This window comes from Oncorhynchus keta, chromosome 34 (genome assembly GCF_023373465.1).
Source record: "Oncorhynchus keta strain PuntledgeMale-10-30-2019 chromosome 34, Oket_V2, whole genome shotgun sequence".
NCBI classification, from domain to species: domain Eukaryota; kingdom Metazoa; phylum Chordata; class Actinopteri; order Salmoniformes; family Salmonidae; genus Oncorhynchus; species Oncorhynchus keta.
Genome location: NC_068454.1, coordinates 77,963,093 through 77,989,042, shown reverse-complemented (window position 1 = coordinate 77,989,042; position 25,950 = coordinate 77,963,093). Strand labels below are relative to the sequence as shown.

The following is a 25,950-nucleotide window of genomic DNA, read 5'->3' as shown; positions in this document are numbered from 1 at the left end:
GGGTGGGAGGAGTTCCTTACTAATTAGTGACCTTAATTCATCCATCAAGTACAAGGGTAGAGCGAAAGCTCGCAGACACTCAGGCCTCCGTGGAATGCTTTCTGACACGTAGTGCAGATGATTAGTTATTTAACTCACCGATGGTGCAGATGATGCTTGTATTGCGGGCTGTGATTGGCTCCTGGTCGATGTCCAGCAGACACAGGTGCTCCAGGAAGGTGTCGGCCATGCTGGCGTCCAGCTGCTGCTTCTGGATGAAGGAGTCTGGGAGGGGCATGACGTCAGAGTAACGCCTGATACGAGCTAAGAGAGAGAGAGAGAAATGTCTATGTTATTTAAAACTTGTGTGAGCGTAATGTTTACTGTTAATTTCTGGTTTATTTCCATTTTTGTTTTTTTTGTCTATTCCACTTACTTTGGTAATGTAAACCTTTTGAATTGAGAGGGGGGGTGAGAGAGACACGGGGAGAGAGAGACCTCTTAGCTTGTTGAGATGGCCTCAGACTGACAGAACTAAGGTTGGAGAAGGTTAACTGCAGCATTCTGAACAGTGACATTCAAGAGAGGGTGTGAGTGTGTGTGGGGAGGGGGCTAACGTCACGTGACATGCAACATGCTGCCATACAGGACAGATGCTGTGACTGGCCACCACATGACATTTACAACCTAACATGGAAATCGTATACAGTGACATTCTGGAGACAAGAAGCAATCTGACAAATGGTTCTAATTTGGAGTCTGTTTTAAATGAACACACACATCAGATGCACAGTCTGTCTGGGTGCTGATGTCTTTACAAACAAATCATTCTTTATTAGTACTATTTTCTACATTGTAAAGTACTAGTGAAGACATTAACACTATGAAATAACACATATGGAATCATGTAGCAACCAAGAAAGTGTTAAACAAATCAAAATGTTTTTTTGATTTTAGATTCTTCAAAGTAGCCACCCTTTGCTTTGATGACAGCTTTGCACACTCTTGGCATTCTCTCAACCAGATTCACCTGGAATGCTTTTCTCTTGAAGGAGTTCCCACATATGCTGAGCACTTGTTGACTGCTTTTCCTTCACTCTGCGGTCCAACTCATCCAAAACCATCTCAATTGGGTTGAGGTCGGGTGATTGTGGAGGCCAGGTCATCTGATGCAGCACTTCATTGCTCTCCTTCTTGGTAAAATAGCCCTTACACAGCCTGGAGGAGTGTTGGGTCATTGTCCTGTTGAAAAACAACTGATAGTGGGACTAAGTGCAAACCAGATGTGTTGGTGTATCGCTGCAGAATGCTGTGGTAGCCATGCTGGTTAAGTTTGCCTTGAATTCTAAATAAATCACAACAGTGCTTTATCATGGGGGTAACCACACATGAGGAGATCATCCGATTACCTAGCCTGTGTATCACAAAGACACGGCGGTTGGAACCAAAAATCTCAAATTTGGACTCATCAGACCGAAGGACAGAATTCCACCAGTCTATTGTTGATTGCTTGTGTTTCTTGGCCCAAGCAAGTCTCTTCTTATTATTGGTGTCCTTTAGTAGTGGTTTCTTTGCAGCATTTTGACCATGAAGGTTTGAGTCAGTCTCCTCTGAACAGTTGATGTGTCTGTTACTTGAACACTGTGAAGCATTTATTTGGGTTGGAATTTCTGAATCTGGCAACTCTAATGAACTTATCCTCTGCAGCAGAGGTCACTCTGGGTCTTCCCTTTCCTGTGGCGGTCCTCATGAGAGCCAGTTTCATCACAGCGCTTGATGGTTTTTGCGACTGCACTTGAAGAAATGTTCAAAGTTCTTGAAATTTTCCATACTAACTGACCATGTCTTAAAGTAATGATGGACTGTCGTTTCTCTTTGCTTATATGAGCTGTTAGTTTTCATAATATGGACTTGTTTTTTCACCAAATCTTCTGTATGCCACCCCTACAACACAACGGATTGGCTCAAAATCATTAAGAAGGAAAGAAATTCTGCAAATTAACTTTTAACAAGGCACACCTGTTAATTGAAATGCATTCCAGGTGACTACCTCATGAAGCTGGTTGAGAGAATGGCAATAGTGGGCAAAGCTGTCATCAAGGCAAAGGGTGGCTACTTTGAAGAATATCAAATATAAAATACATTTGGATTTGTTTAACCTCTTGAACCTCTGGGGGCAGTATTTCATTTTGGGATGAAAAACGTTCCCGTTTTAAACAAGATATTTTGTCACGAAAAGATGCTCGACTATGCATATAATTGACAGCTTTGGAAAGAAAACACTCTGACGTTTCCAAAACTGCAAAGATATTGTCTGAGTGCCACAGAACTAATGCTACAGGCGAAACCAAGATGACATTTCATACAGGAAGTGAGCCAGATTTTTGAGGCGCTGTGTTCCAATGTCTCCTTATATGGCTGTGAATGCGCAAGGAATGAGCCTACACTTTCTGTCGTTTCCCCAAGGTGTTTGCAGCATTGTGACGTATTTGTAGGCATATCATTGGAAAATTGACCATAAGAGACTACATTTACCAGGTGTCCGCTCAGTGTCCTCCGTCGAAACTATTGCGGAATCTCCAGGTGCATGCATTTTTCCATTTTAAACAGAGGAGAAACCAAACTGCCACAAGTGACTTATCATCGAATAGATATGTGAAAAACACCTTGAGGATTGATTCTAAACAACGTTTGCCATGTTTATGTCGATATTATGGAGTTCATTTGGAAAAAAGTTTGCGTTGTAATGACTGAATTTTCGTTTTTTTTTCTTAGCCAAACGTGATGAACAAAACGGAGCGATTTCTCCTACACAAATAATATTTTTGGAAAAACTGAACATTTGCTATCTAACTGAGAGTCTCCTCATTGAAAACATCCGAAGTTCTTCAAAGGCAAATTATTTTATTTGAATGCTTTTCTTGTTTTTGTGAAAATGTTGCCCGCTGAATGCTAGGCTTAATGCTATGCTAGCTATCAATACTCTTACACAAATGCTTGTGTAGCTATGGTTGAAAAGCATTTTTTGAAAATCTGAGATAACAGTGTTGTTAACAAAAGGCTAAGCTTGTGAGCCAATATATTTATTTCATTTAATTTGCGATTTTCATGAATAGTTAACGTTGCGTTATGGTAATGAGCTTGAGGCTATAATTACGCTCCCGGATACGGGATTGCTCGTCGCAACAGGTTAACACTTTTTTGGTTACTACATGATTCCATTATGTGTTATTTAATAGCTTTCATGTCTTCACTATTATTCTAAAATGTAGAAAATAGTACTAATAAAGAAAAATCATTGAAGGAGTAGGTGTGTTGTCTGTGATCTGAACGCCTCACAGGGAAAAAAAATAAATAATAAAAAGTTGGACACATAAAAATATAAAAAATACATTTAACACTCAGTCAGTCTATACTGCTGCTGTCAACACACAAGACAGGAAGAGAGGAGGAGGAGGAGGAGGAGGAGGAGGAGGAGGAGAACGAGGAGAACGAGGAGAACGAGGAGGAGGAGGAGGAGAACGAGGAGGAGGAGGAAGAGGAGGAGGAGGAGGAGGAGAACGAGGAGGAGAACGAGGAGGAGGAGGAAAGGAAGGACAGATGTTGGTGGACAAGGTCAACACTTACAACAATACTGACAACATGTGAGGATGTGAAAAGAGGAGAGAGGAGGAGGGATGGATATAGAGGGAAGGAGATAGAGGGAGGATAGGGAGGGAAGGAGAGTAGCTCAATACTCAAGGTGCCCCCTAAACGGTGGGAAGGAAAAGGAGAATGAGGAAAAGAAGGAGCTGACAAACATGCTGGTCCTGGGAGGTGGTCTAGCCCTGAGAGAGAGAGACAGAGAGGGGGAGTGAGAGAGAGACCTCTTAGCTTGTTGAGGTCTGTGATGTGCTTGTCAGTCTGTGTGTATGTGTCCTGTGGGATGTCTAGGCTCGGTTCTCTCTCTCTCCCTCTCTCTCCATCCCCTCTATCACGCTCTCCATCTCTCTCTCCCTCTGTCTCCTTTCTGTGACCCAATTCCGATGCCCTGCTGCACACATTATTAAGTGTTCCACAGAGCTCTACCTCTGACACATCACACACACACACACACACACACACACACACACACACACACACACACACACACACACACACACACACACACACACACACACACACACACACACACACACACACCCCACGAAATGATATAATTACAATACTTAGGTGCCGATACGATATGTATTGTGATTCTCACGATTCTACATGTATTGCGATTAGAGACTGCAGTTTTATTGTGATTTGAGGTTCCAGACATATTGCTCACTATGTCTGCTGCAGAGGGACAAGAGAGAGCATCAGAAAATGAATTTTGATCAGTCATGCTGAAAACATGTTGGCTCTCTATTTAAAAAGAAAATGGAGAACAAGCGATAGGATGAAAACCTGAGTTTTGACGCTGGTACTGTCAACTAGTGCTCGATAACGCTGCCTACAGTAGCTAAAAAAAATAGTTGGAGTCAAATATCAATATCATATCTTCCACCACTAATATTGCGATATGTAACTGTATCGATTTTTAGCCCCATCAATAATTCACACACTCACAAACAGAAACAGACTGAAACTTGTACCTGACCAAAACCGACACCTGTTCTGGTTGACTGTAAGGCTGAGATTAGGTCCCAACACTGTGTTGCAATGTACAGATCAGTGCATGCTTTCCATAGAGGAGAGACGGAGAGATATGGTTGGGTGTGTGGACAGGACATACTGACACTAGCTGAAAGTGTTCTATGTGTGAGGAGGTGTATGTATGTGTGTGTGTGTGTGTGTGTGTGTGTGTGTGTGTGTGTGTGTACGTACACACGCACATGTTCCTGGACAGTCAATGAACCTTAGGTTATCCTGACCAACCACCACTGTGCTCTGGGTCAACTCCTGGCAATGCAAATCTAACTGCCTAATTCTGGTACACAGCCCTCAACATTTAACCACCAAACAACCAACAATAACTATTATAACACAACCAAAATTCATACAATAACATTTTTACCATATTACGCTTGATGCTTCCTGAATGATGATAAGCAGACTAGAAACATTCTGCTGAGGACTGTAGAAAACTTGCTTAGCATCAGTGACTTCTATGAGTCATATGACCTTGGAATAAAACCTTGCTGTCGGATCTCCAAAATATCAACTTTTCAGAAAAAAAAGAACAATTTTACAATTAACAAACATGCAGTTGTGAAATTACAGAAGCTAATTTAAATAAAAATGTCATATATGTTCAGAGTACACTGAGGGGTGTTACCACTTTCAATAAAGGTAAAACAATAACAAATGGACGAAGTTAAAGGTTTTCATCAGGCAGCGACTAAAAAGAGAATAGATGTACAACCACTGTAGAAGATTCTGTTCCACCTGATCTTGAGTCAAGGTAGAATGTCTGAAAGACATCAACTCCAATGTGGTCACTATAGCATCAGAAAGTGGCGAGTTGTGGGTGAACCTATTTAAGCTTTAATCTTTTAGCCAGGGAACATTTCAATATTTTATTGCATTAATGGAGAAGTTTAAAGGTTAACCTCCCGTATGCTAGCAGCTCTACAGACTTACCTCCCATCTTGACCCAAAGCTTTGTCAAACTCCAACTGTACTATCCTATCACCTCTATATGTCTGTCCAGTCCTGACTGCCTGTCTGTCTGTCTGTCTGTCTTTTCTCAGTCAGTGCTCAATCTCTGAACTTTCACTAATTTCCTCCCTCTCCCCCTCCTCTCTACACTCTTCAGCCCAATCTACTGTAACCATTCACAGTGTCCACTCCCTTTGACTCCGATGTCAGCCTAGATGATCATGTGATAGCCGTAGTGACTTTTTCACTATTGATCACATGGTTTTGTTTTTCTTCATCCAGGGTTATGGTCAGGGTTAAGGTCAGGGTTAGGTTGGGGTTACGGTCAGGGTTAAGGTCAGGGTTAGGTTGGAGTTACGGTCAGGGTTAGGGTCAGGGTTAAGGTCAGGGTTAGGTTGGAGTTACGGTCAGGGTTACGGTCAGGGTTAGGGGGATATGGTGATGGTTAAGGTTAAAGTCAGGGTTAGGTTGGAATTACGGTCAGGGTTAGGTTGGGGTTACGGTCAGGGATAAGGTCAGGGTTAAGGTCAGGGTTAGGTTAGAGTTACGGTCAGGGTTAAGGTCAGGGTTAGGTTGGAATTACGGTCAGGGTTAAGGTCAGGGTTAGGTTGGGGTTACGGTCAGGGTTAAGGTCAGGGTTAGGTTGGGGTTATGGTCAGGGTTAAGGTCAGGGTTAGGTTGGGGTTACGGTCAGGGTTAAGGTCAGGGTCAGGGTTAAATTGGAGTTACGGTCAGGGTTAAGGTCAGGGTTAGGTTGGAGTTACGGTCAGGGTTAGGGTCAGGTTGGAGTTACGGTCAGGGTTAAGGTCAGGGTTAGGGTGACTGGTTGGTGCAACACTTATTTTTTTGTCATTAATGTCATCTTAGTCATCTCAACTTAATGTCAGGGTTATATCAGGGTTAGTCTTGTAATTACAGGTCTGGGTTAAGGTCAGGGTTAGGGTCAGACAACTAGGTTGACTTAAGGTCAGGGTTATAATCTCTGGCCCATTCACAGGTCAGGTGATTAGGTTGAACCCGGTAAGGTCAGGGTTGGTCAGGGTTAGCCCTCAGGATTAGGTTGGGGTTAAGGTGCTGTAGGTACTGTCTGGGTTGATTGTGATTGGTTTTGGTTAACTCAGGGTTATCTGGAGAACTGGAAGGCTTGAGGATCTCAGGGATTAAGGTCAGGGTTAAGGATTATAAACACAGTAGACGGTCAGGGTTAATAGGGTTAAATTGTTTACAGGCTTAAGGTCAGGGTTAATGTCAGGTACAGCTCAGGTAAGGTTGGGTAACCAGAAAGAAACATCTGGTTGGATTAAGGTCAGGGTTAAGGTCACACTAGGTTTTTATTTATTTTATTTCACCTTTCAGGGTTAACCAGGTCAGGCTAGTTGGTCAGGGTCATTTGCAACTGCGACGGTCAGGGTTAAGATAAGGATTAGGTTGAAGTTAAGGCCAGGGTTAAATGGAGTTAAACAGGGTTAGGTCAATTAGGTTGGAAAAATGGGCAATTATATCAATGTTGCAAAAGGCATGAGGAGGTAGGCGAATAATACAATTTTGCAGGGTTAACACTGGGGATAAATGATCAGGGGCATGTACAGGTAGGGATATTGGTGTGCAAAAGAGCAGAAAAGTAAATAAATAAAAACAGTATAAAAACAGTATGGGAATGAGGCAGGTGAAAAGGGTGAGCTATTACCTAGGTCAGACTTAGGGCTGCAGGATTAGGTTGGAGCTGCGGGATAGCTGATGTTGGAGTTAAGGTCAGGGTTAGATTGGAGTTCCAAGGTCAGGGTTTTTGGAGTTACAGTCACAGGGTTTGGTTGGAGTTAAGGTCAGGGTTAATGTCAGGTGTTGGCTTTAGGGATGATCAGGGTTAAGGTCAGGGTTGGTTGGCGTTACGGTCAGGGTTAGGTTGGAGTTAAGGAACAGATTAGGTTGGAGTTAAGGTCAGGGTTAGGTTGGAGTTAAGGTCAGGGTTAGGTTGGCGTGAGATACACCTGCTGGAGCGCACGGATAAGGTCCATCGTGAAGGTCAGGGTTAAGGTCAGGGCCAGTTCTGGTTGGAGTTAGGGCCAGCCGACAGGATTAGGGTTGGTGGTATAAGGTCTTTAGGGACAAAACGGTGGCACTGTTAGACTGCATCCAGTTTGCTGGTAGAGTGTTGGAAGCCATTTTGGATGACATCGTTACGGGATCAGGTAGGATTAAGGTCAGGTTTAGGTTGGGGTTAGCGGTCAGGGTTAAGGTCAAGGTCAGGCTTTGTTACGGAATAGGGTTAAGGTCAGGGTTTGATTTTTGATTGGAGATCAGGGTTAGGAGTCTGGAAGGAGGTTTGCAGTCTAGCGGACACCTAGGTACTATGGATGTCCACATATTCAGGTTGGAACCATCCAGGGTCAGTGATGCTAAGTCAGGGTTAGGTTGGTGCAGGCAGGGTTAAGGTCAGGGTTAAAAGGTCAGGCATTAGGTTTTACAGTCAGGGTTAAGGTCAGGGTTAAGTTGGAGTTAAGGTCAGGGTTGAGGTCAGGGTTAAGGTCAGGGTTAAGGTTGGAGTTACGGTCAGGGTTAAGGTCAGGTTAGGTTGATGTTACGGTCAGGGTTAAGGTCAGGATTAGGTTGGAGTTAAGGTCAGGGTTAAAATGGAGTTAAGGTCAGGGTTAGGGTCAGGATTAGGTTGGAGTTACGGTCAGGGTTACATCATTGATATATCAGGGTTAAGGTCAGGGTTAACCCTTGACCCCCATAGAGACGGTCAGAGGTTAGGGTCAGCATGCCCTTGGAGTTACAGGTCACTGAACTTGGTTGGAAAGTTACGGTCCAGGCAAGGTTGGAGTCATCGGTCAACCGGGCTGTAGGTTGGAGTTAAGGTCAGGGTTGGTTGGAGTTAAGGTCAGGGTTAGGTTGGAGTTAAGGTCAGGGTTAGGTTGGATTAATGGTCAGGTTATGTTCATTAAGGTCAGGGTTAAGTCAGGGTTGGTTGGAGTTACGGTCAGGGTTAGGTTGGAGTTAAGGTCAGGGTTAAGGTCGGAGTTAAGGTCAGGGTTAAGGTCAGGGTTAGGTTGGAGTTAAGGTCAGGGTTAGGTTGGAGTTAAGGTCAGGGTTAAGGTCAGGGTTAGGTTGGAGTTAAGGTCAGGGTTAGGTTGGAGTTAAGGTCAGGATAGGTTGGAGTTAAGGTCAGGGTTAAGGTCAGGGTTAGCAGTTGGAGTTAAGGTCAGGGTTAGGTTGGAGTTAAGGTCAGGGTTAGGTTTTAAGGTCAGGGTTCTCAGAACAGGGTTAGGGCTGGAGTTAAGGTCAGGGTTAAGGTCAGGGTTAGGTTGGAGTTAAGGTCAGGGTTAAGGTCAGGGTTAAGGTCAGGGTTAGGTTGGAGTTAAGGTCAGGGTTGCAGGTTGGAGTTAAGGTCAGGGTTATTGGAGTTAAGGTCAGGGTTAAGGTCAGGGTTAGGTTGGAGTTACGGTCAGGGTTAGGTTGGAGTTAAGGCAGGGTTAAGGAAGAGTTAAGGTTTTAGTTAAGGTCAGGGTTAGGTTGGAGTTAAGGTCAGGGTTAGGTTGGAGTTAAGGTCAGGGTTAAGGTCAGGGTTAGGTTGGAGTTAGGTCAGTTCCAACTTTTTGGAGTTGGAGCTACAGGATGCAAACTTTTGGTTAGGTTGGAGTTAAAATATCATGGTCAGGGTTAGGTTGGAGTTATGGTCAGGGTTAAGGTCACAACAGGTTGGAGTTAAGGTCAGGGTTCCAGGTTGATAGTTAAGGTCAGGGTTAGGTTGGAGTTAAGGTCATTGTTAAGGTCAGGGTTAGGTTGGAGTTAAATCAGGGTTAAGGTTATGGTTTAGGTTGGAGTTAAGGTCAGGTTAAGGTCAGGGTTATTGGAGTTAAGGTCAGGGTTAGTTGGAGTTAAGGTCAGGGTTAGGTTGGAGTTAAGGTCAGGGTTATGTTGCTGAGTTAAGGTCAATCACTTAGGTTGGAGTTAAGGTCAGGGTTAGGTTGGAGTTAAGGTCAGGGTTATCCCTTGGAGTTAAGGTCAGGGTTAAGGTCAGGGTTAGGTTGGAGTTAAGGTCAGGGTTAGGTTGGAGTTAAGGTCAGGGTTAGGTTGGAGTTAAGGTCAGGGTTAGGTTGGAGTTAAGGTCAGGGTTAGGTTGGAGTTAAGGTCAGGGTTAGGTTGGAGTTAAGGTCAGGGTTAGGTTGGAGTTAAGGTCAGGGTTAAGGTCAGGGTTAGGTTGGAGTTAAGGTCAGGGTTAGGTTGGAGTTAAGGTCAGGGTTAGGTTGGAGTTATGTCTGGGTTAAGGTCAGGGTTAGGTTGGAGTTAAGGTCAGGGTTAGGTTGGAGTTAAGGTCAGGGTTAGGTTGGAGTTAATGTCAGGGTTACACAGTCAGACCGGTTAGGTTGGAGTTAAGGTCAGGGTTAGGGTGACTGGTTGGTGCAACACTTATTTTTTTGTCATCTCTATGTCATCTCTCGTCATCTCAACTTCTGAATGTCAGTGGTGATATCATGAGAGTCTTGTAATACAGGTCTGCCAATGTGTTCCTCCCAGCTCTCTAGAGGCCAAGACAACTAGATAATGACTGTGTCACTGACATTATGCATCTCTGGCCCATTCACAGATCCCGGTGACTGTGATTGAACCCGGTAAGTTCATCATTGTTGACTTGCAGCCCTGCAACTTGACCTTCACAGATGCTGTATGTACTGTCTGTGTGATTGTGAATGTGTTTTGCCGAACTACACTTATCTGAGAACTGAAGAAGGCTAATGTGATCTTCAGTCTGATACAAGGTAGTTGAAGGATTATAAACACAGTAGATCGGCTGGGTCAATAGAGATACCTGTTTACAGACATTATACTGTGTCTTTATACCTGTACAGCTCATTGTAAACCAACATGGGTAACCAGAAAGAAACATCTGGACTTGGATAAAGTCACGCTCACACACACACACTAATTGCACACACAGTCTTGTTTAACTAACTTTGTGGGGACACAAGTGCTGAGCAAATAGTGCTTTGAGTTCAGTTTGGTTTCGGTTCCTTATTTTTTCTAAATATCATGGTTTTCTGTTTTGATTTTAAAAAATGGACATTAAATGCACTATGCATTATGTGGGTTGAATTGTGTAACAACACCGAATGAAACAATACAAGTTCCATGATGATAGTGACTGTCCCTTACTGCTTATCACTTATTAACGCTCATTGATTCACAATACTTTACTTTAGCTAAATATTTGTTTATTTTATGACTTTATTATTTCATTCCATGTCACCATCTCACATCTATAGAGCTGCTGCCTAAGTTGTGTGACAAAATCACTATTTTAGTAGATCTTCAGAGTAAATAACGCATACTTTTATGACTGCTGAATACCAACTATCAATCACTTAGGTCATGTATTTTCAGGTAGAGAAACCTCTCGAAGCAACTGCTTTCTATCCCTCTCACACGTTCTCTCTTCTATCTGTCTCTGTCAAGGAGGTCTCCATGTCTGCTCCACACAGACTGAGACCGGACAATTGTTTAGTGGTCTCCATGTCTGCTCCACACAGACTGAGACCGGACAAGTAGGAGGTCTCCATGTCTGCTCCACACAGACTGAGACCGGACAAGGAGGAGGTCTCCATGTCTGCTCCACACAGACTGAGACCGGACAAGTAGGAGGTCTCCATGTCTGCTCCACACAGACTGAGACCGGACAAGTAGGTCTCCAGGTCTCCATGTCTGCTAAAACAGACTGAGACCAGACAAGTAGGAGGTCTCCATGTCTGCTCCAAAACAAATTAAATGACTGATGTACTGTTTAGTAAGTGGGTTCACAATGGATTTGTCATTGTAACAAATTACCACACCGGTGCCCCGTATTGTTTAGTGCCCCCGCTGGGTCATGTGCCCCCGCATCTAAAACAAATGCCCCCGATTTGATGTATTGTTGCCCCCGATGCTGGGTCATGGCCCCCGCATCTAAAACTTAAATGTGCCCCCGATTGATGTATTGTTTAGTGACTCTGGGTCATGTGCCCCCGCATCTAAAACAAATGCCCCCGATTTGATGTGCCCCGCATCTGTTTAGTGATGCTGGGTCATGGTGCCCCGCATCTGTAACAAATGCCCCCGATGTGATGTATGTGTTGTTTAGTGATGCTATTGTTATGTACTGCTGCTCTTTAATTATTTGTTATTCTTATCTCTTACTTTTTTTGTTTGTATTTTCTTAAAACGATGTTGGTTATGGCTTTGTAACCATTTCACTGTAAAAAACCTGTTGATTTGATGTATTGTTTAGTGATGCATGTGACTAATGAAATGTGATGTGATTGATGTATTGTTTAGTGATGCTGGGTCATGGCTTTGCATCTAAAACAAATTAAATGTGATGTGATTGATGTATTGTTTAGTGATGCTGGGTCATGGCTTTGCATCTAAAACAAATTAAATGTGATGTGATTGATGTATTGTTTAGTGCTGTGCTGGGTCATGGCTTTGCATCTAAAACAAATGAGATTTGATGTATTGTTTAGTGATGCTGGGTCATGGCTTTGCATCTAAAACAAATGAGATTTGATGTATTGTTTAGTGATGCTGGGTCATGGCTTTGCATCTAAAACAAATGAGATTTGATGTATTGTTTAGTGATGCTGGGTCATGGCTTTGCATCTAAAACAAATTAGATTTGATGTATTGTTTAGTGATGCTGGGTCATGGCTTTGCATCTAAAACAAATTAAATGTGATGTGATTGATGTATTGTTTAGTGTTGTGCTGGGTCATGGCTTTGCATCTAAAACAAATGAGATTTGATGTATTGTTTAGTGATGCTGGGTCATGGCTTTGCATCTAAAACAAATTAAATGTGATGTGATTGATGTATTGTTTAGTGCTGTGCTGGGTCATGGCTTTGCATCTAAAACTAATGAGATTTGATGTATTGTTTAGTGATGCTGGGTCATGGCTTTGCATCTAAAACAAATTAAATGTGATGTGATTGATGTATTGTTTAGTGCTGCTGGGTCATGGCTTTGCATCTAAAACTAATGAGATTTGATGTATTGTTTAGTGATGCTGGGTCATGGCTTTGCATCTAAAACAAATGAGATTTGATGTATTGTTTAGTGATGCTGGGTCATGGCTTTGCATCTAAAACTAATGAGATTTGATGTATTGTTTAGTGATGCTGGGTCATGGCTTTGCATCTAAAACAAATGAGATTTGATGTATTGTTTAGTGATGCTGGGTCATGGCTTTGCATCTAAAACAAATGAGATTTGATGTATTGTTTAGTGATGCTGGGTCATGGCTTTGCATCTAAAACAAATTAAATGTGATGTGATTGATGTATTGTTTAGTGATGCTGGGTCATGGCTTTGCATCTAAAACAAATGAGATTTGATGTATTGTTTAGTGATGCTGGGTCATGGCTTTGCATCTAAAACAAATGAGATTTGATGTATTGTTTAGTGATGCTGGGTCATGGCTTTGCATCTAAAACAAATGAAATGTGATGTATTGTTTAGTGATGCTGGGTCATGGCTTTGCATCTAAAACAAATGAAATGTGATGTATTGTTTAGTGATGCTGGGTCATGGCTTTGCATCCTAAACAAATGAGATTTGATGTATTGTTTAGTGATGCTGGGTCATGGCTTTGCATCTAAAACAAATGAGATTTGATGTATTGTTTAGTGATGCTGGGTCATGGCTTTGCATCTAAAACAAATTGGGGAGTTTCACCACCAAGATTTACATGTTAAAATCACCACTGCATTGGTCTGAGTTCGTTTACTATTCTTGTGGGAACTTCTGATCCCCACAAGTACAGTTAAACACGCTCACTCACTCGCCCGCACACACACACACACACACACACACACACACGCACGCACGCACACGCACACACACACTTGTGTAGCTACCCTGAAAAGCCAACAGACAGAGGGTGTAAATCAGTAGCCAGAACACAAACAGACCTTTGTGCTGGAGTTGACTAGAGAGAATGTACACTGTGAAGCCACTCCCCTGGACTCCAGAAAACAGCTAGATACATACAGCACACATTATGTGACAGAACACCCTGTCAAAATACATGACATAGAGTACATTTAGATGCAACACAGACTTTGGCATCAAGTCCTAATATATTAGCCATCATTTCAGTCCTGACTTCATTCTTCAAGTGGCCTAAACTAGTATTTTACAGGATGGCCTGTAATTAAAGGGTTACCATTATTACTGAGGTTTCCGTTTCAGCCCATATCATTACATTCAATAGATTTAATGCAAAACAGAAACTGACTATTATGACATTTTCGTCCAGTGACTTTGCAAAGGGATTGAGATGAACAGAATGTTATAGAACCAATCACTAACTAAAACTGACCAAAACTGTCACAATGACTTCCTTTCCCTTGAGAAGTATGTCAACAATGTGTCACCATGGCCTTTGAAGGAGAAACAATTGGTGCAGGGTTGAGTTTAGCAGCCTAAACTTGGCAGAGCTCTGACAGAGTATATATTTTTTTAAACTTGAAATGGTTGCAGGGATTGTGCGATTCAGGAAATGATTGTAACAGCATGCATTCACAACGAATGACATAGATATTCCAGAATTCTAACTGTTGTAAACAAATATATATGTATAATAACAAAGAGAGAGAGACTGAATAGCTCAAATTAAAAAATATATATAGAGGAAGAAGAACACCAACCTGTGAGTTTCAGGCAGCAGCAACGAAGACTACTTTGCGGATGTGGAGACGCGTATAGCACCAGGTTCGCAAAATAATAATTTCAATCATTTGTTTATGTAGTTTAGCTGTGGGTTTTACCGCCATCTTGTGGACACCATCGATTATCTCTGATAATCGTTTGCGGCTTTTGATGGGGAGAAATCCATTTGGATTCGGGATAGTGAAATTAGTTCATCTTCTTCATGTGTAAGTATATCTATCCCGCTGTAACAAACCTTAATCAACATCTGAAAAAGAAATGAACAAGAACACACTGGCCTTTTCATTGACCTGAAATAGGACTTTATTATTTATTATTTGATGTTTCCATGTGGACTATATGGTAAGGCTGTTGGTGAGTTCATTGAGATTACCTGGTATAATGGATTGATAAAATGATTGATTTGTGTGGTTGGTTAAACAGTTGTTGTATGTGTGTGTGTGTGTGTGTGTTGTGGGGGGTGAGTGTGGGTGTGTGTCAGAGTGTGCTGAAGGTGATGCGTGGTGGGGTTTCAGGCTGGAGGATTAGGGTGTATTTAGTGCTGAGCTCCTCTGAAGACGACACACTGAGGCGGAAACTCAACAGGATCTACAGAGAGGGAGAGAGAGGGAGAGAGAGGGAGAGAGAGGGAGAGAAAATGAGGGGTAGGAAGGGGGAGGAGAAGAAGAAAGGGGGACTCATTAGCATAGATTCAACTAATCTTCTGCAGACTTCTTCACTCTCATCATGTCTCTCCTTCTCTCTTCACATCCCTCTCCTCCTTTTCCCTTTGCCTCTCTGTCAAACCTCCATCCCTCCTTCACTCACGTGCATCAGTAGCAGCTGCATTTCGTTCTCAGCGATCCTCCTGCCAACACACTGCCTGGCCCCGAATCCAAACGCCAGGGAGCGGAACCCTCCACCCCCTCCAGCCCCCTCTCCAGACTCCTGAGTCCCCCAGCGACCAGGGTCAAACCGCTCCGGATCCTGAAACACATCTCGACTTCTCCCCAGAGGATACAGACACGCCTGGACACATGTCTGAGAGAGCGAGGGGGAGGGAAAGAGGAGGAGGGAGAAAGGGGAATGAGAGGAAGAGAAAGACAGGGGGAGGGAGAGAGAGAGGGAGATAAAGAGAAAAGAGAAAGAGGGCAGGGGGAAAGAGCATGAGAGGGAGAGAAGGAGAGGTAAAGAACGAGAGAGGGAAAGAGAGAGAGATGGAGGAGAAATGAGAGAGGATTAATTTCACTGATATATGCATCATGTTCAAGTGAGGATTAGTGAGTGAATGTGTGTGTGCGTGTGCGTGTGCGTTTGTGTGTCAGAGACTGATCTCACCCCAGCAGGTATGTGGTAGTTCTGGATGATGATGTCTCTGACTGGATATCTCTGGACAGTAATTCCCACTGGATATAACCTTTACCACACAGCACACACAGACATGTACAGATTACAAATAACTATCAAACTGAAAGATATTGATCTCTAAAATGAATGCAGACATTTTCTGTACCTGAGGGTCTCCTTGACGAGCCCCTTCAGTAGTGGAGCCCCCTGCAGGGCCTTGTGGGCGTCACCGCCGGCTCTTGCCCACGCTGCCTTCACCTGACCTCTGACCTGTTCCTGCACTCCCGGGTTACGACCCAACTCGTACAGGGCAAACTGCAGGGGCACCGCCGTCTGAGGACACACACATACTCATTTCACATAACAAGATATAAGTGGGGTAAGACACATTCTGTACACACATCAAACACACACACTGAGCAGACTGAGCTTTAGACACACACACATACCACACATGCACTCACCGTGTCCACTCCCCCGGCCATGAGTTCAGTGATGTTGGCTCTAATGAGCTCCAGAGACAACTGTCCTTTATCCATCAACTGACCCAGGATCCCTGTGAACTCTCCCTCTGCACCCCCACTACCACCTCCCGCAGCCTGGGTGGAGCGCAGACGCTGGACTCCTCTCTGGATCCTTTTCTCAGCTGGGGGTAGGAAAGGGGAACAGGGCAGTGAAACGGGGAAGGTGAGTGGGACAGCAGTGAGGAGAGAGAATGAGGGAGATGAGCCAGGTAAAGGTGGGAGAGGGGTTGAGAGAAAAGAAGGAGAGGGGTTGAGAGAAGAGAAGAGAGGGAGAGGGGTTGAGAGAAAAGAAGAGAGGGAGAGGGGTTGAGAGAAAAGAAGGAGAGGGTTTGAGAGAAGAGAAGAGAAGGAGAGGGTTTGAGAGAAGAGAAGGAGAGGGGTTGAGAGAAGAGAAGAGAGGGAGAGGGGTTGAGAGAAAAGAAGGAGAGGGTTTGAGAGAAGAGAAGGAGAGGGGTTGAGAGAAGAGAAGGAGAGGGGTTGAGAGAAGAGAAGGAGAGGGGTTGAGAGAAAAGAAGGAGAGGGTTTGAGAGAAGAGAAGAGAAGGAGAGGGTTTGAGAGAGAGAAGGAGAGGGTTTGAGAGAGAGAAGAGAGGGTTGAGAGAAAAGAAGGAGAGGGTTTGAGAGAAGAGAAGAGAAGGAGAGGGTTTGAGAGAAGAGAAGGAGAGGGGTTGAGAGAAGAGAAGGAGAGGGTTTGAGAGAAGAGAAGGAGAGGGGTTGAGAGAAGAGAAGGAGAGGGGTTGAGAGAAAAGAAGGAGAGGGGTTGAGAGAAGAGAAGGAGAGGGGTTGAGAGAAGAGAAGAGAGGGAGAGGGGTTGAGAGAAAAGAAGGAGAGGGTTTGAGAGAAGAGAAGGAGAGGGTTTGAGAGAAGAGAAGGAGAGGGGTTGAGAGCAGAGAAGGAGAGGGGTTGAGAGAAGAGAGGGAGAGGGGTTGAGAGCAGAGAAAAGAAGGAGAGGGGTTGAGAGAAGAGAAGGAGAGGGGTTGAGAGAAGAGAAGAAGGAGAGTGGTTGTGAGAGAGAGAAGAGAAGGAGGGGTTGAGAGAAGAGAAAAGAAGGAGAGGGGTTAAGAGAAAGAAGGAGGGGTTGAGAGAAGAGAAGAGAGGAGAGGGGTTGAAGAAGAGAAGAGAAGGAGAGGGTTTGAGAGAAGAGAAGAGAGGGAGAGGGGTTGAGAGAAAAGAAGGAGAGGGGTTTGAGAGCAGAGAAGGAGAGGGTTTGAGAGAAGAGAAGGAGAGGGGTTGAGAGCAGAGAAGGAGAGGGGTTAAGAGAAGAGAAGGAGAGGGGTTGAGAGAAGAGAAGGAGAGGGGTTGAGAGGAGAGAAGGAGAGGGGTTGAAGAGAGAGAATGAGAGGGGTTGAGAGGAGAGAAGGAGAGGGGTTAAGAGAAGAGAAGGAGAGGGGGTTGAGAGGAGAGAAGGAGAGGGGTTAAGAGAAGAGAAGGAGAGGGGGTTGAGAGAAGAGAAGGAGAGGGGTTAAGAGAAGAGAAGAAAGGGAGAGGGGTTGAGAGGAGAGAAGGAGAGGGGTTGAGAGGAGAGAAGGAGAGGGGTTGAGAGAAGAGAAGGAGAGGGGTTGAGAGGAGAGAAGGAGAGGGGTTGAGAGGAGAGAAGGAGAGGGGTTGAGAGCAGAGAAGGAGAGGGGTTAAGAGAAGAGAAGGAGAGGGGTTGAGAGAAGAGAAGGAGAGGGGTTGAGAGAAGAGAAGGAGAGGGGTTGAGAGGAGAGAAGGAGAGGGGTTAAGAGAAGAGAAGGAGAGGGGTTGAGAGCAGAGAAGGAAAGGGTTTGAGAGAAGAGAAGAGAAGGAGAGGGGTTGAGAGCAGAGAATGAGAGGGGTTGAGAGGAGAGAAGGAGAGGGGTTAAGAGAAGAGAAGGAGAGGGGTTGAGAGGAGAGAAGGAGAGGGGTTAAGAGCAGAGAATGAGAGGGGTTGAGAGGAGAGAAGGAGAAGGGTTAAGAGAAGAGAAGGAGAGGGGTTGAGAGCAGAGAATGAGAGGGGTTGAGAGGAGAGAAGGAGAGGGGTTAAGAGGAGAGAAGGAGAGGGGTTGAGAGAAGAGAAGGAGAGGGGTTGATAGGAGAGAAAGAGAGGGTTTGAGAGAAGAGAAGGAGAGGGGTTGAGAGAAGAGAAGGAGAGGGGTTGAGAGGAGAGAAAGAGAGGGTTTGAGAGAAGAGAAGGAGAGGGGTTGAGAGTAGAGAAGGAAAGGGTTTGAGAGAAGAGAAGGAGAGGGGTTGAGAGAAGAGAAGGAGAGGGATTGAGAGGAGAGAAGGAGAGGGGTTGAGAGGAGAGAAGGAAAGGGTTTGAGAGAATAGAAGGAGAGGGGTTGAGAGCAGAGAAGGAGAGGGGTTGAGAGCAGAGAAGGAGAGGGGTTGAGAGCAGAGAAGGAGAGGGGTTGAGAGCAGAGAAGGAGAGGGGTTGAGAGCAGAGAAGGAGAGGGGTTGAGAGGAGAGAAGGAGAGTGGTTGAGAGAAGAGAAGGAGAGGGGTTGAGAGGAGAGAAGGAGAGGGGTTGAGAGAAGAAAAGGAGAGGGGTTGAGAGGAGAGGGGTTGAGAGAAGAGAAAGAGTAGGGTTGAGAGCAGAGAAGGAGAGGGGTTGAGAGCAGAGAAGGAGAGGGGTTGAGAGCAGAGAAGGAGAGGGGTTGAGAGCAGAGAAGGAGAGGGGTTGAGAGCAGAGAAGGAAAGGGTTTGAGAGAAGAGAAGGAGAGGGGTTGAGAGAAGAGAAGGAGAGGGGTTGAGAGCAGAGAAGGAAAGGGGTTGAGAGAAGAGAAGGAGAGGGGTTGAGAGAAGAGAAGGAGAGGGGTTGAGAGAAGAGAAGGAGAGGGGTTGAGAGCAGAGAAGGAGAGGGGTTGAGAGAAGAGAAGGAGAGGGGTTGAGAGAAGAGAAGGAGAGGGGTTGAGAGGAGAGAAGGAGAGGGGTTAAGAAGAGAGGAGAGGGGTTAAGAGAAGAGAAGGAGAGGGGTTGAGAGGAGAGAAGGAGAGGGGTTGAGAGGAGAGAAGGAGAGGGGTTGAGAGGAGAGAAGGAGAGGGGTTAAGAGAAGAGAAGGAGAGGGGTTGAGAGGAGAGAAGGAGAAGGGGTTGAGAGCAGAGAAGGAGAAGGGTTAAGAGAAGAGAAGGAGAGGGGTTGAGAGGAGAGAAGGAGAGGGGTTGAGAGAAGAGAAGGAGAGGGGTTGAGAGGAGAGAAGGAGAGGGGTTGAGAGCAGAGAAGGAGAGGGGTTAAGAGAAGAGAAGGAGAGGGGTTAAGAGAAGAGAAGGAGAGGGGTTGAGAGGAGAGAAGGAGAGGGGTTGAGAGCAGAGAAGGAGAGGGGTTAAGAGAAGAGAAGGAGAGGGGTTGAGAGGAGAGAAGGAGAGGGGTTGAGAGCAGAGAAGGAGAGGGGTTAAGAGAAGAGAAGGAGAGGGGTTAAGAGAAGAGAAGGAGAGCTCAGGAGGAAAACAAATGGTCATGAATGAGGGGAGAAGTGTTGTCATTACTATCATTAGTTTATCATTGTTTTATTCCTTTTGGGGATGATTGTCTTCTATGTGTCTGTCTCACCGTGGCTGAAGATGATGTCCCATGCAGTGGCGTGTTGTGTCCAGAGGGGGGCGCCCAGGCGCCACAGCAGACGGGGGGGCAGGTAGAGGAGAGGAGGGGTGGTGGCCAACATTCTCTCAACTGCAAAAATAAACTTCTGAGACTCCTGGGAGGGAGAGGTGGAGAAGAGACCGATACGCTCTCCATACAGGACATGACAACTGGCTGGAGAAAGAGAGCGAGAGAAAAAGTTAGAAACAGATGATTTTGAGATGAAGTAGAATGGAGAAAGGTAAAGAAAGAAAGCGAAGATAGATATTAACTTCAGAACCCCCTGTCCATACAGTTTATCTGATGTTCTTATCAGTGGTCGACTCTACTGTATCTTCCATTTCTACCCTGGATGATATTTAGATACCTTGAATCACCTAAAAGACAGACAGACAGACAGACAGACAGACAGACAGACAGACAGACAGACAGACAGACAGACAGACAGACAGACAGACAGACAGACAGACAGACAGAGAGGGATGGAGAGGAGGGGAGGGAGACAGACAGACAGACAGACAGACAGACAGACAGACAGACAGACAGACAGACAGACAGACAGACAGACAGACAGACAGACAGACAGACAGACCATCCATCATGTGACATCCATCCACCAGACATATTAGTTCTACATTAGAGCCACGTCAGTCACAGGGGTAGCGTTTCCGTCTATCTATTCCCTCTCTGATGTAGCTAAGCAGCTGCAAAAATATCCTCTGTGTACAACGTAGAACACCAAATAATGCATGCAGAGCAGAATTAGGCCGATACCCACTAATGATCAAAATCCAGAAAAAAGACGTTAAATTCTATAACCACCTAAAAGGAAGCGATTCCCAAACCTTCCATAACAAAGCCATCACCTACAGAGAGATGAACCTGGAGAAGATTCCCCTAAGCAAACTGGTCCTGGGGCTCTGTTCACAAACACAAACACACGCCACAGAGCCCCAGGACTGCAACACAGTTAGACCCAAGCAAATCATGAGAAAACAAAAAGACTCCTCAGGACTTTAAATGGCCCCACAAACTGCGGACCCAGCTTCCGGCAGGGCAGGCAAAGGGGCAGGTTTCGGGTCGAGAGCCAGACCCGGTCTCCCGGTGCATACATCGGAGCCTCACTAAGGTGGCGGTCTGTGCTCGCCTTCTGTCGTCTGATGGCCCGTTGCAGGCATACATAGGCAACATCCCAGGTTTCCTCCGAGTGCCAAAACCATTCATCCACCGCGGGTGCCTCGATCTGGATCTGATGCCACGGTGCCAGAACCGGCTGATAACCTGGTACACACTGAAACGGAGACAGGTTAGTGGAGTGGCACAGGGAGTTTTGGACCATCTCTGCCCAGGGGATGAAAGATGACCACTCCCCCGGCCGGTCCTGGCAATAAGACCGCAGAAACCTACCCACATCCTGGTTAACTCTCTCCACCTGCCCATTACTTTCGGGGTGAAACCCTGAGGTGAGGCTGACCCAGACGTTCCATGAACGCCCTCCAGACCCTTGATGTGAACTGGGGACCCCGATCAGACACTATATCCTCAGGAACCCCGTAGTGCCGGAAGACGTGTGTAAACAGGGCCTCCACAGTCTGTAGGGCCGTAGGGAGACTGGGCAAAGGAATGAGACGGCAGGTCTTAGAAAACCGATCCACAACAACCAGAATCGTGGTGTTCTCTTGTGACGGAGGGAGATCCGTCACGAAATCCACCGATAGGTGGCCATTGTGGAACGGGTAGGGGTTGTAATTTCCCTCTGGACAGGTGTCTAGGTGCCTTGCACTGGGCAAACACTGAGCAGGGGGAAACATACACTCTCACGTCCTTAGCTAAAGTGGGCCACCAGTACTTCCCACTAAGACAGCGCACTGTCCGACCGATGCCAGGATGACCAGAGGAAGGTGACGTATGAGCCCAACAAATCAATCGATCACGAACATCAGACGGAACGTACTTACGTCCAACTGGACCCTGGGTGGGAGTGGGCTCCGCACGTAACGCCCGCTCAATGTCTACGTCAACCTCCCATACCACCGGCGCCACCAGGCAAGAAGCCGGGAGTATGGGAGTGGGATCCATGGACCGCTCCTCTTTGTCATACATCCGAGACAGTGCGTCTACCTTGACGTTCTGAGAGCCTGGTCTGTAGGAAAGAGTAAACACAAAACGTGTGAAAAACATGGCCCACCTTGCCTGGCGAGGATTCATTCTCCTCGCCGCCCGGATGTACTCCAGATTGCGGTGGTCAGTCCAAATGAGAAAAGTTTTGGTGGCGTACCCGAGCGCTGAGACAGCACAGCTCCTATCCCAGCCTTGGGATAGACAGGCTGAGTCAGGCCCAGAGGACCCTCATGGTGGAGGCTATGGACCACCTCTACTATGAACGCTAAAGAGGGATCGGGATGAGTCAACACAGGAGCCGAGGTAAACAGAGCCTTCAGGTGACCAAAAGCCCTATCCACCCCAGCTGACCACTGCAGTCGCACTGGTCCCCCTTTCAGCAAAGAGGTAATGGGAGCCGCTACCTGAACAAAGTCCCGGATAAACCTCCGGTAGTAGTTGGCAAACCCTAAGAACCGCTGCACCTCCTTTACTGTGGTTGGAGTCAGCCAATTACTCACGGCTGAAATGCGGTCATTCTCCATCTCCAATCTTGACTCGGACAGGTGGTACCCTAGGAAGGAGACGGACTGTTGGAAGAACAGACATTTCTCAGCCTTAACGTACAGGTCATGCTCCAACAGTTGACCATGCACCTTGCGCACCAGAGATACATGCTCGGCTCGTGTAGCGGAGTATATTAGAATGTCATCTATATACACCACTACACCCTGCCCGTGCAGGTCCCTGATAATCTCGTCTACAAAGGATTGGAAGACGGATGGAGCATTCATCAACCCGTATCGCATGACGAGGTACTCATAGTGCCCAGAGGTGGTACTAAATGCCGTCTTCCACTCATCCCCCTCCCGGATACGCACCAGGTTGTAAGCACTCCTGAGATCCAATTTGGTGAAGAAGCTCACCCCATGCAATGACTCGGTCAAACTATGAGTGGCTGAGGGTAACTATACTTCATTGTGATCTGATTTAAACCTCTATAGTCAATGCATGGGGGTAAACCTCCATCCTTCTTCTTCACAAAAAAGAAACTCGAGGAGGCAGGTGAAGTGGAAGGCCGAATGTATCCCTGTCCCAGAGATTCGGTGACATATGTTTCCATAGCCCCCGTCTCCTCCTGTGACAGAGGATACATGTGACTCCTGGGAAGTGCTGCATCTACCAGGAGATTTATCTCACAATCCCCCCGTCGATTGGGTGGTAGTTGAGTCGCCTTCTTTTTACAGAAAAGAGACTCCTCTGAGAGCCCTCTGTTGCCACGAAACAGTGGGGTCATGAAGGGCCAACCAGGGAAACCCCAACACCACAGGAAACGCAAGAGAATCAATCAGGAAGAGACTAATTCTCTCCTCATGAACCTCCTGCGTTATCATACATAGTGGAGCTGTGACCTCCCTAATTAGACCCGACCCTAAAGGACGACTATCTAAGGAATGTACAGGGAAGGGCACATCAATAGGAACAATCGGAATCCCTAATCTACGAGCAAACGAACGGTCAATAAAGTTCCCAGCTGCGCCTGAATCTACTAGCACCTTATGCTGGGAATGAGGGGAAAACTCAGGAAATTCTATATATATACATGTGCACAACCGGAAGCTCTGGGTGAGTTGGGTGCCTACTCACCTGGGATGATCCACCAGTACCCTGCCTGCTGCCTCGACTTCCTGGGGAACCTCTCCAGCACCGACCAGCAGTGTGCCCTCTGCGGCCACAGGTAGTGCAGGAAATAGCCCCCCCCTTCTGTCACCCTTAGAGCAGCACCTCCGAGCTCCATAGGTGTAGGATCGGAGGTGCTGGGGAATGGATTGGACGGACCCCGATCCGGACGTCCGCGGGTGGCCAACAGGTTATCCAGCTGGATGGATAAATCCACCAGCTGGTCGAGGGTAAGTTCCCGAAGAACGTCCTCACGTAGACTGCATGGGTAATGGTCGATCATGGCCCTCTCATTCCATCCCGCGCTGGCAGCCAGGGTCCTGAAGTTCAGGGCGAATTCCTGTGCGCTCCTCATCCCATCTGAGATAGAACAAGCGCTCTCCCCTTCAGTGGATTATCGAAGGCCTCCCGGAAGCGGCGGGTGAAACCCTCATAGCGGACCAACGCTGCTTCTATATTTCCCCATTCAACGTTGGCCCACTCATACGCTTTCCCCGACAGACAGACTGATGACAGACTGTCCACCCGGGAGCCGGGTGGACAGTCACCAGGTAGAGCTTCAACTGAAGCAGGAACTCTTGGCACCCGGCAGCCGTCCCATCATATGCGCTCGGGAGCGAAAGCCGAATCCCATTGGGTCCAGGTGACTGAGGGGTGGACAGCGATGTGAGTTGTGGTGTTGGTTGGGGTGAAGTTGATGGGGGTGTAAACAAACCCCCTTTCTCCCATCACTCCATGGTGAGCAGCACGTGATCCATTGTGGTGCCGAGATGTTGGAGCATCGTCGCGTGCTGCTGGACGTGTTCCTCTACTGGTACCGGAGGACTGGGTGCACCTGCTGACTCCATTGGTGGTGCGTGATTCTGTCATGTATCAGTATACCGAGGTGAGTACAGAGTCAGGCTCAGGACACAGAACTGAGTAAAAGTAACGTACTTTACTCTGAAAATAATCAACCATAAATTCCATGCAGGGAAAACACACCATAACACAGAAGATTGATAACACTAGACAAGGAACAATCACGCACAAAACATAATGAGAACCAGAGGGTTAAATAGGGGAATAATAATAACGTAATGGGAACCAGGTGTGTACAATCAAGACATAACAAATGTACAGACAGTGAACATAGCCTTGCTATTGAGAAAGGATGCTGAAGGGAGACCGAGCTCTCCTGAGTGGCGCAGTGGTCTAAGGCACTGCATCTCAGTGCTAGAGGCGTCACTACAGACACCCTGGTTTGAAACCAGGCTGTATCACAACCATCTGTGATTGGGAGTCCCATAGGGCGGCGCACAATTGGCCCAGCGTTGTTTGGGTTTGACCGGTGTAGGCCGTCATTGTAAATAAGAATTTGTTCACAGTGAGACAGAGAGACTGAGAAAGACAGAGTGAGACAAAGTGACTGACAGAGAGAGACAGGGTCAGACAGAGAGAAACAGAGAGACAGAGAGAGAGACTGAGAGAGACTAAGAGAGAGAGAGAGCGAGAGATTCATCCACGCCAACACATCCACACCAACACATCCACACCAATACATCCACACCAACACATCCCCACCAACACCAACACATCCCCACCAACACCAACACATCCACACCAACACATCCACACCAACACATCCACACTAACACACATCCACATCAACACATCCACACTAATACACATCCACACCAACACATCCACACTAACACACATCCACACTAACACACATCCACACTAACACACATCCACATCAACACATCCACACCAACACATCCACACCAACACATCCAAACCAAGACATCCCTACCAACACACCCATACCAACACATCCACACCAAAACATCCACACTAACACACATACCCACCAACATACATCCCCACCAACATACATCCACACCAACACACATCCACACCAACACACATCCCCACTATCACATCCCCACCAACACATCCACAACAACACATCCACACCAACACATACACACCAACACACATCCCCACCAACACATCCAAACCAATACACATCCACACCAACACACATCCCCACCAACACATCCACAACAACACATCCACACCAACACATACACACCAATACATCCCCACCAACACCAACACATCCACATCAACACCAACACATCCACACTAACACATCCACACCAACACATCCCCACCACACACCAACACATCCACACCAACACATACACACACAACACCATCCCCACATCCCCACCACACCAACACATCCACACCAACACATCCACACATCCCCAAACACATCCCCACACATCCACACCAACACATCCCCACCAACACCAACACATCCCCAACACAATCCCCACACATCCACAACAACACATCCACACCAACACATACACCCCACCAACACATCCACACCAACACATCCCCACCAACACCAACACATCCACACCAACACATCCACACCAACACATCCCCACCAACACCAACACATCCCCACCAACACCAACACATCC

At 46.3% G+C, this 25,950-nt stretch overlaps 2 protein-coding genes across 3 annotated transcripts in view; both read right to left on the bottom strand.

Moving 5' to 3' along the window:
- The window catches only part of LOC118373242 (pyruvate kinase PKM), a 33,632-nt gene extending 19,222 nt beyond the window's left edge, over nt 1-14,410 (bottom strand). The window contains exons 1-2 of one of the 2 annotated variants that reach the window (XM_052495118.1): nt 14,284-14,410; nt 139-303 (exon numbers count right to left, since the gene is read on the bottom strand). In XM_052495118.1, the coding sequence (XP_052351078.1) occupies nt 139-277 (139 nt within the window). In that variant the 5' untranslated portion in view covers nt 278-303; nt 14,284-14,410. Of the gene's footprint in view, nt 1-138; nt 304-5,586; nt 5,735-14,283 lie in introns of those variants that run through there. The other variant, XM_052495117.1, reaches the window with a different exon arrangement.
- Nucleotides 14,411-14,584: 174 nt separating this feature from the next.
- LOC127915287 (cytochrome P450 11B, mitochondrial) overlaps nt 14,585-25,950 on the bottom strand; it is a 14,934-nt gene continuing 3,568 nt past the window's right edge. The window contains exons 4-9 of the mRNA XM_052495116.1: nt 19,661-19,864; nt 16,096-16,277; nt 15,798-15,964; nt 15,623-15,701; nt 15,113-15,325; nt 14,585-14,893 (exon numbers count right to left, since the gene is read on the bottom strand). Coding sequence (XP_052351076.1) covers nt 14,783-14,893; nt 15,113-15,325; nt 15,623-15,701; nt 15,798-15,964; nt 16,096-16,277; nt 19,661-19,864 — 956 coding nt within the window. The 3' untranslated portion in view covers nt 14,585-14,782. The remainder of the gene's footprint in view (nt 14,894-15,112; nt 15,326-15,622; nt 15,702-15,797; nt 15,965-16,095; nt 16,278-19,660; nt 19,865-25,950) is intronic.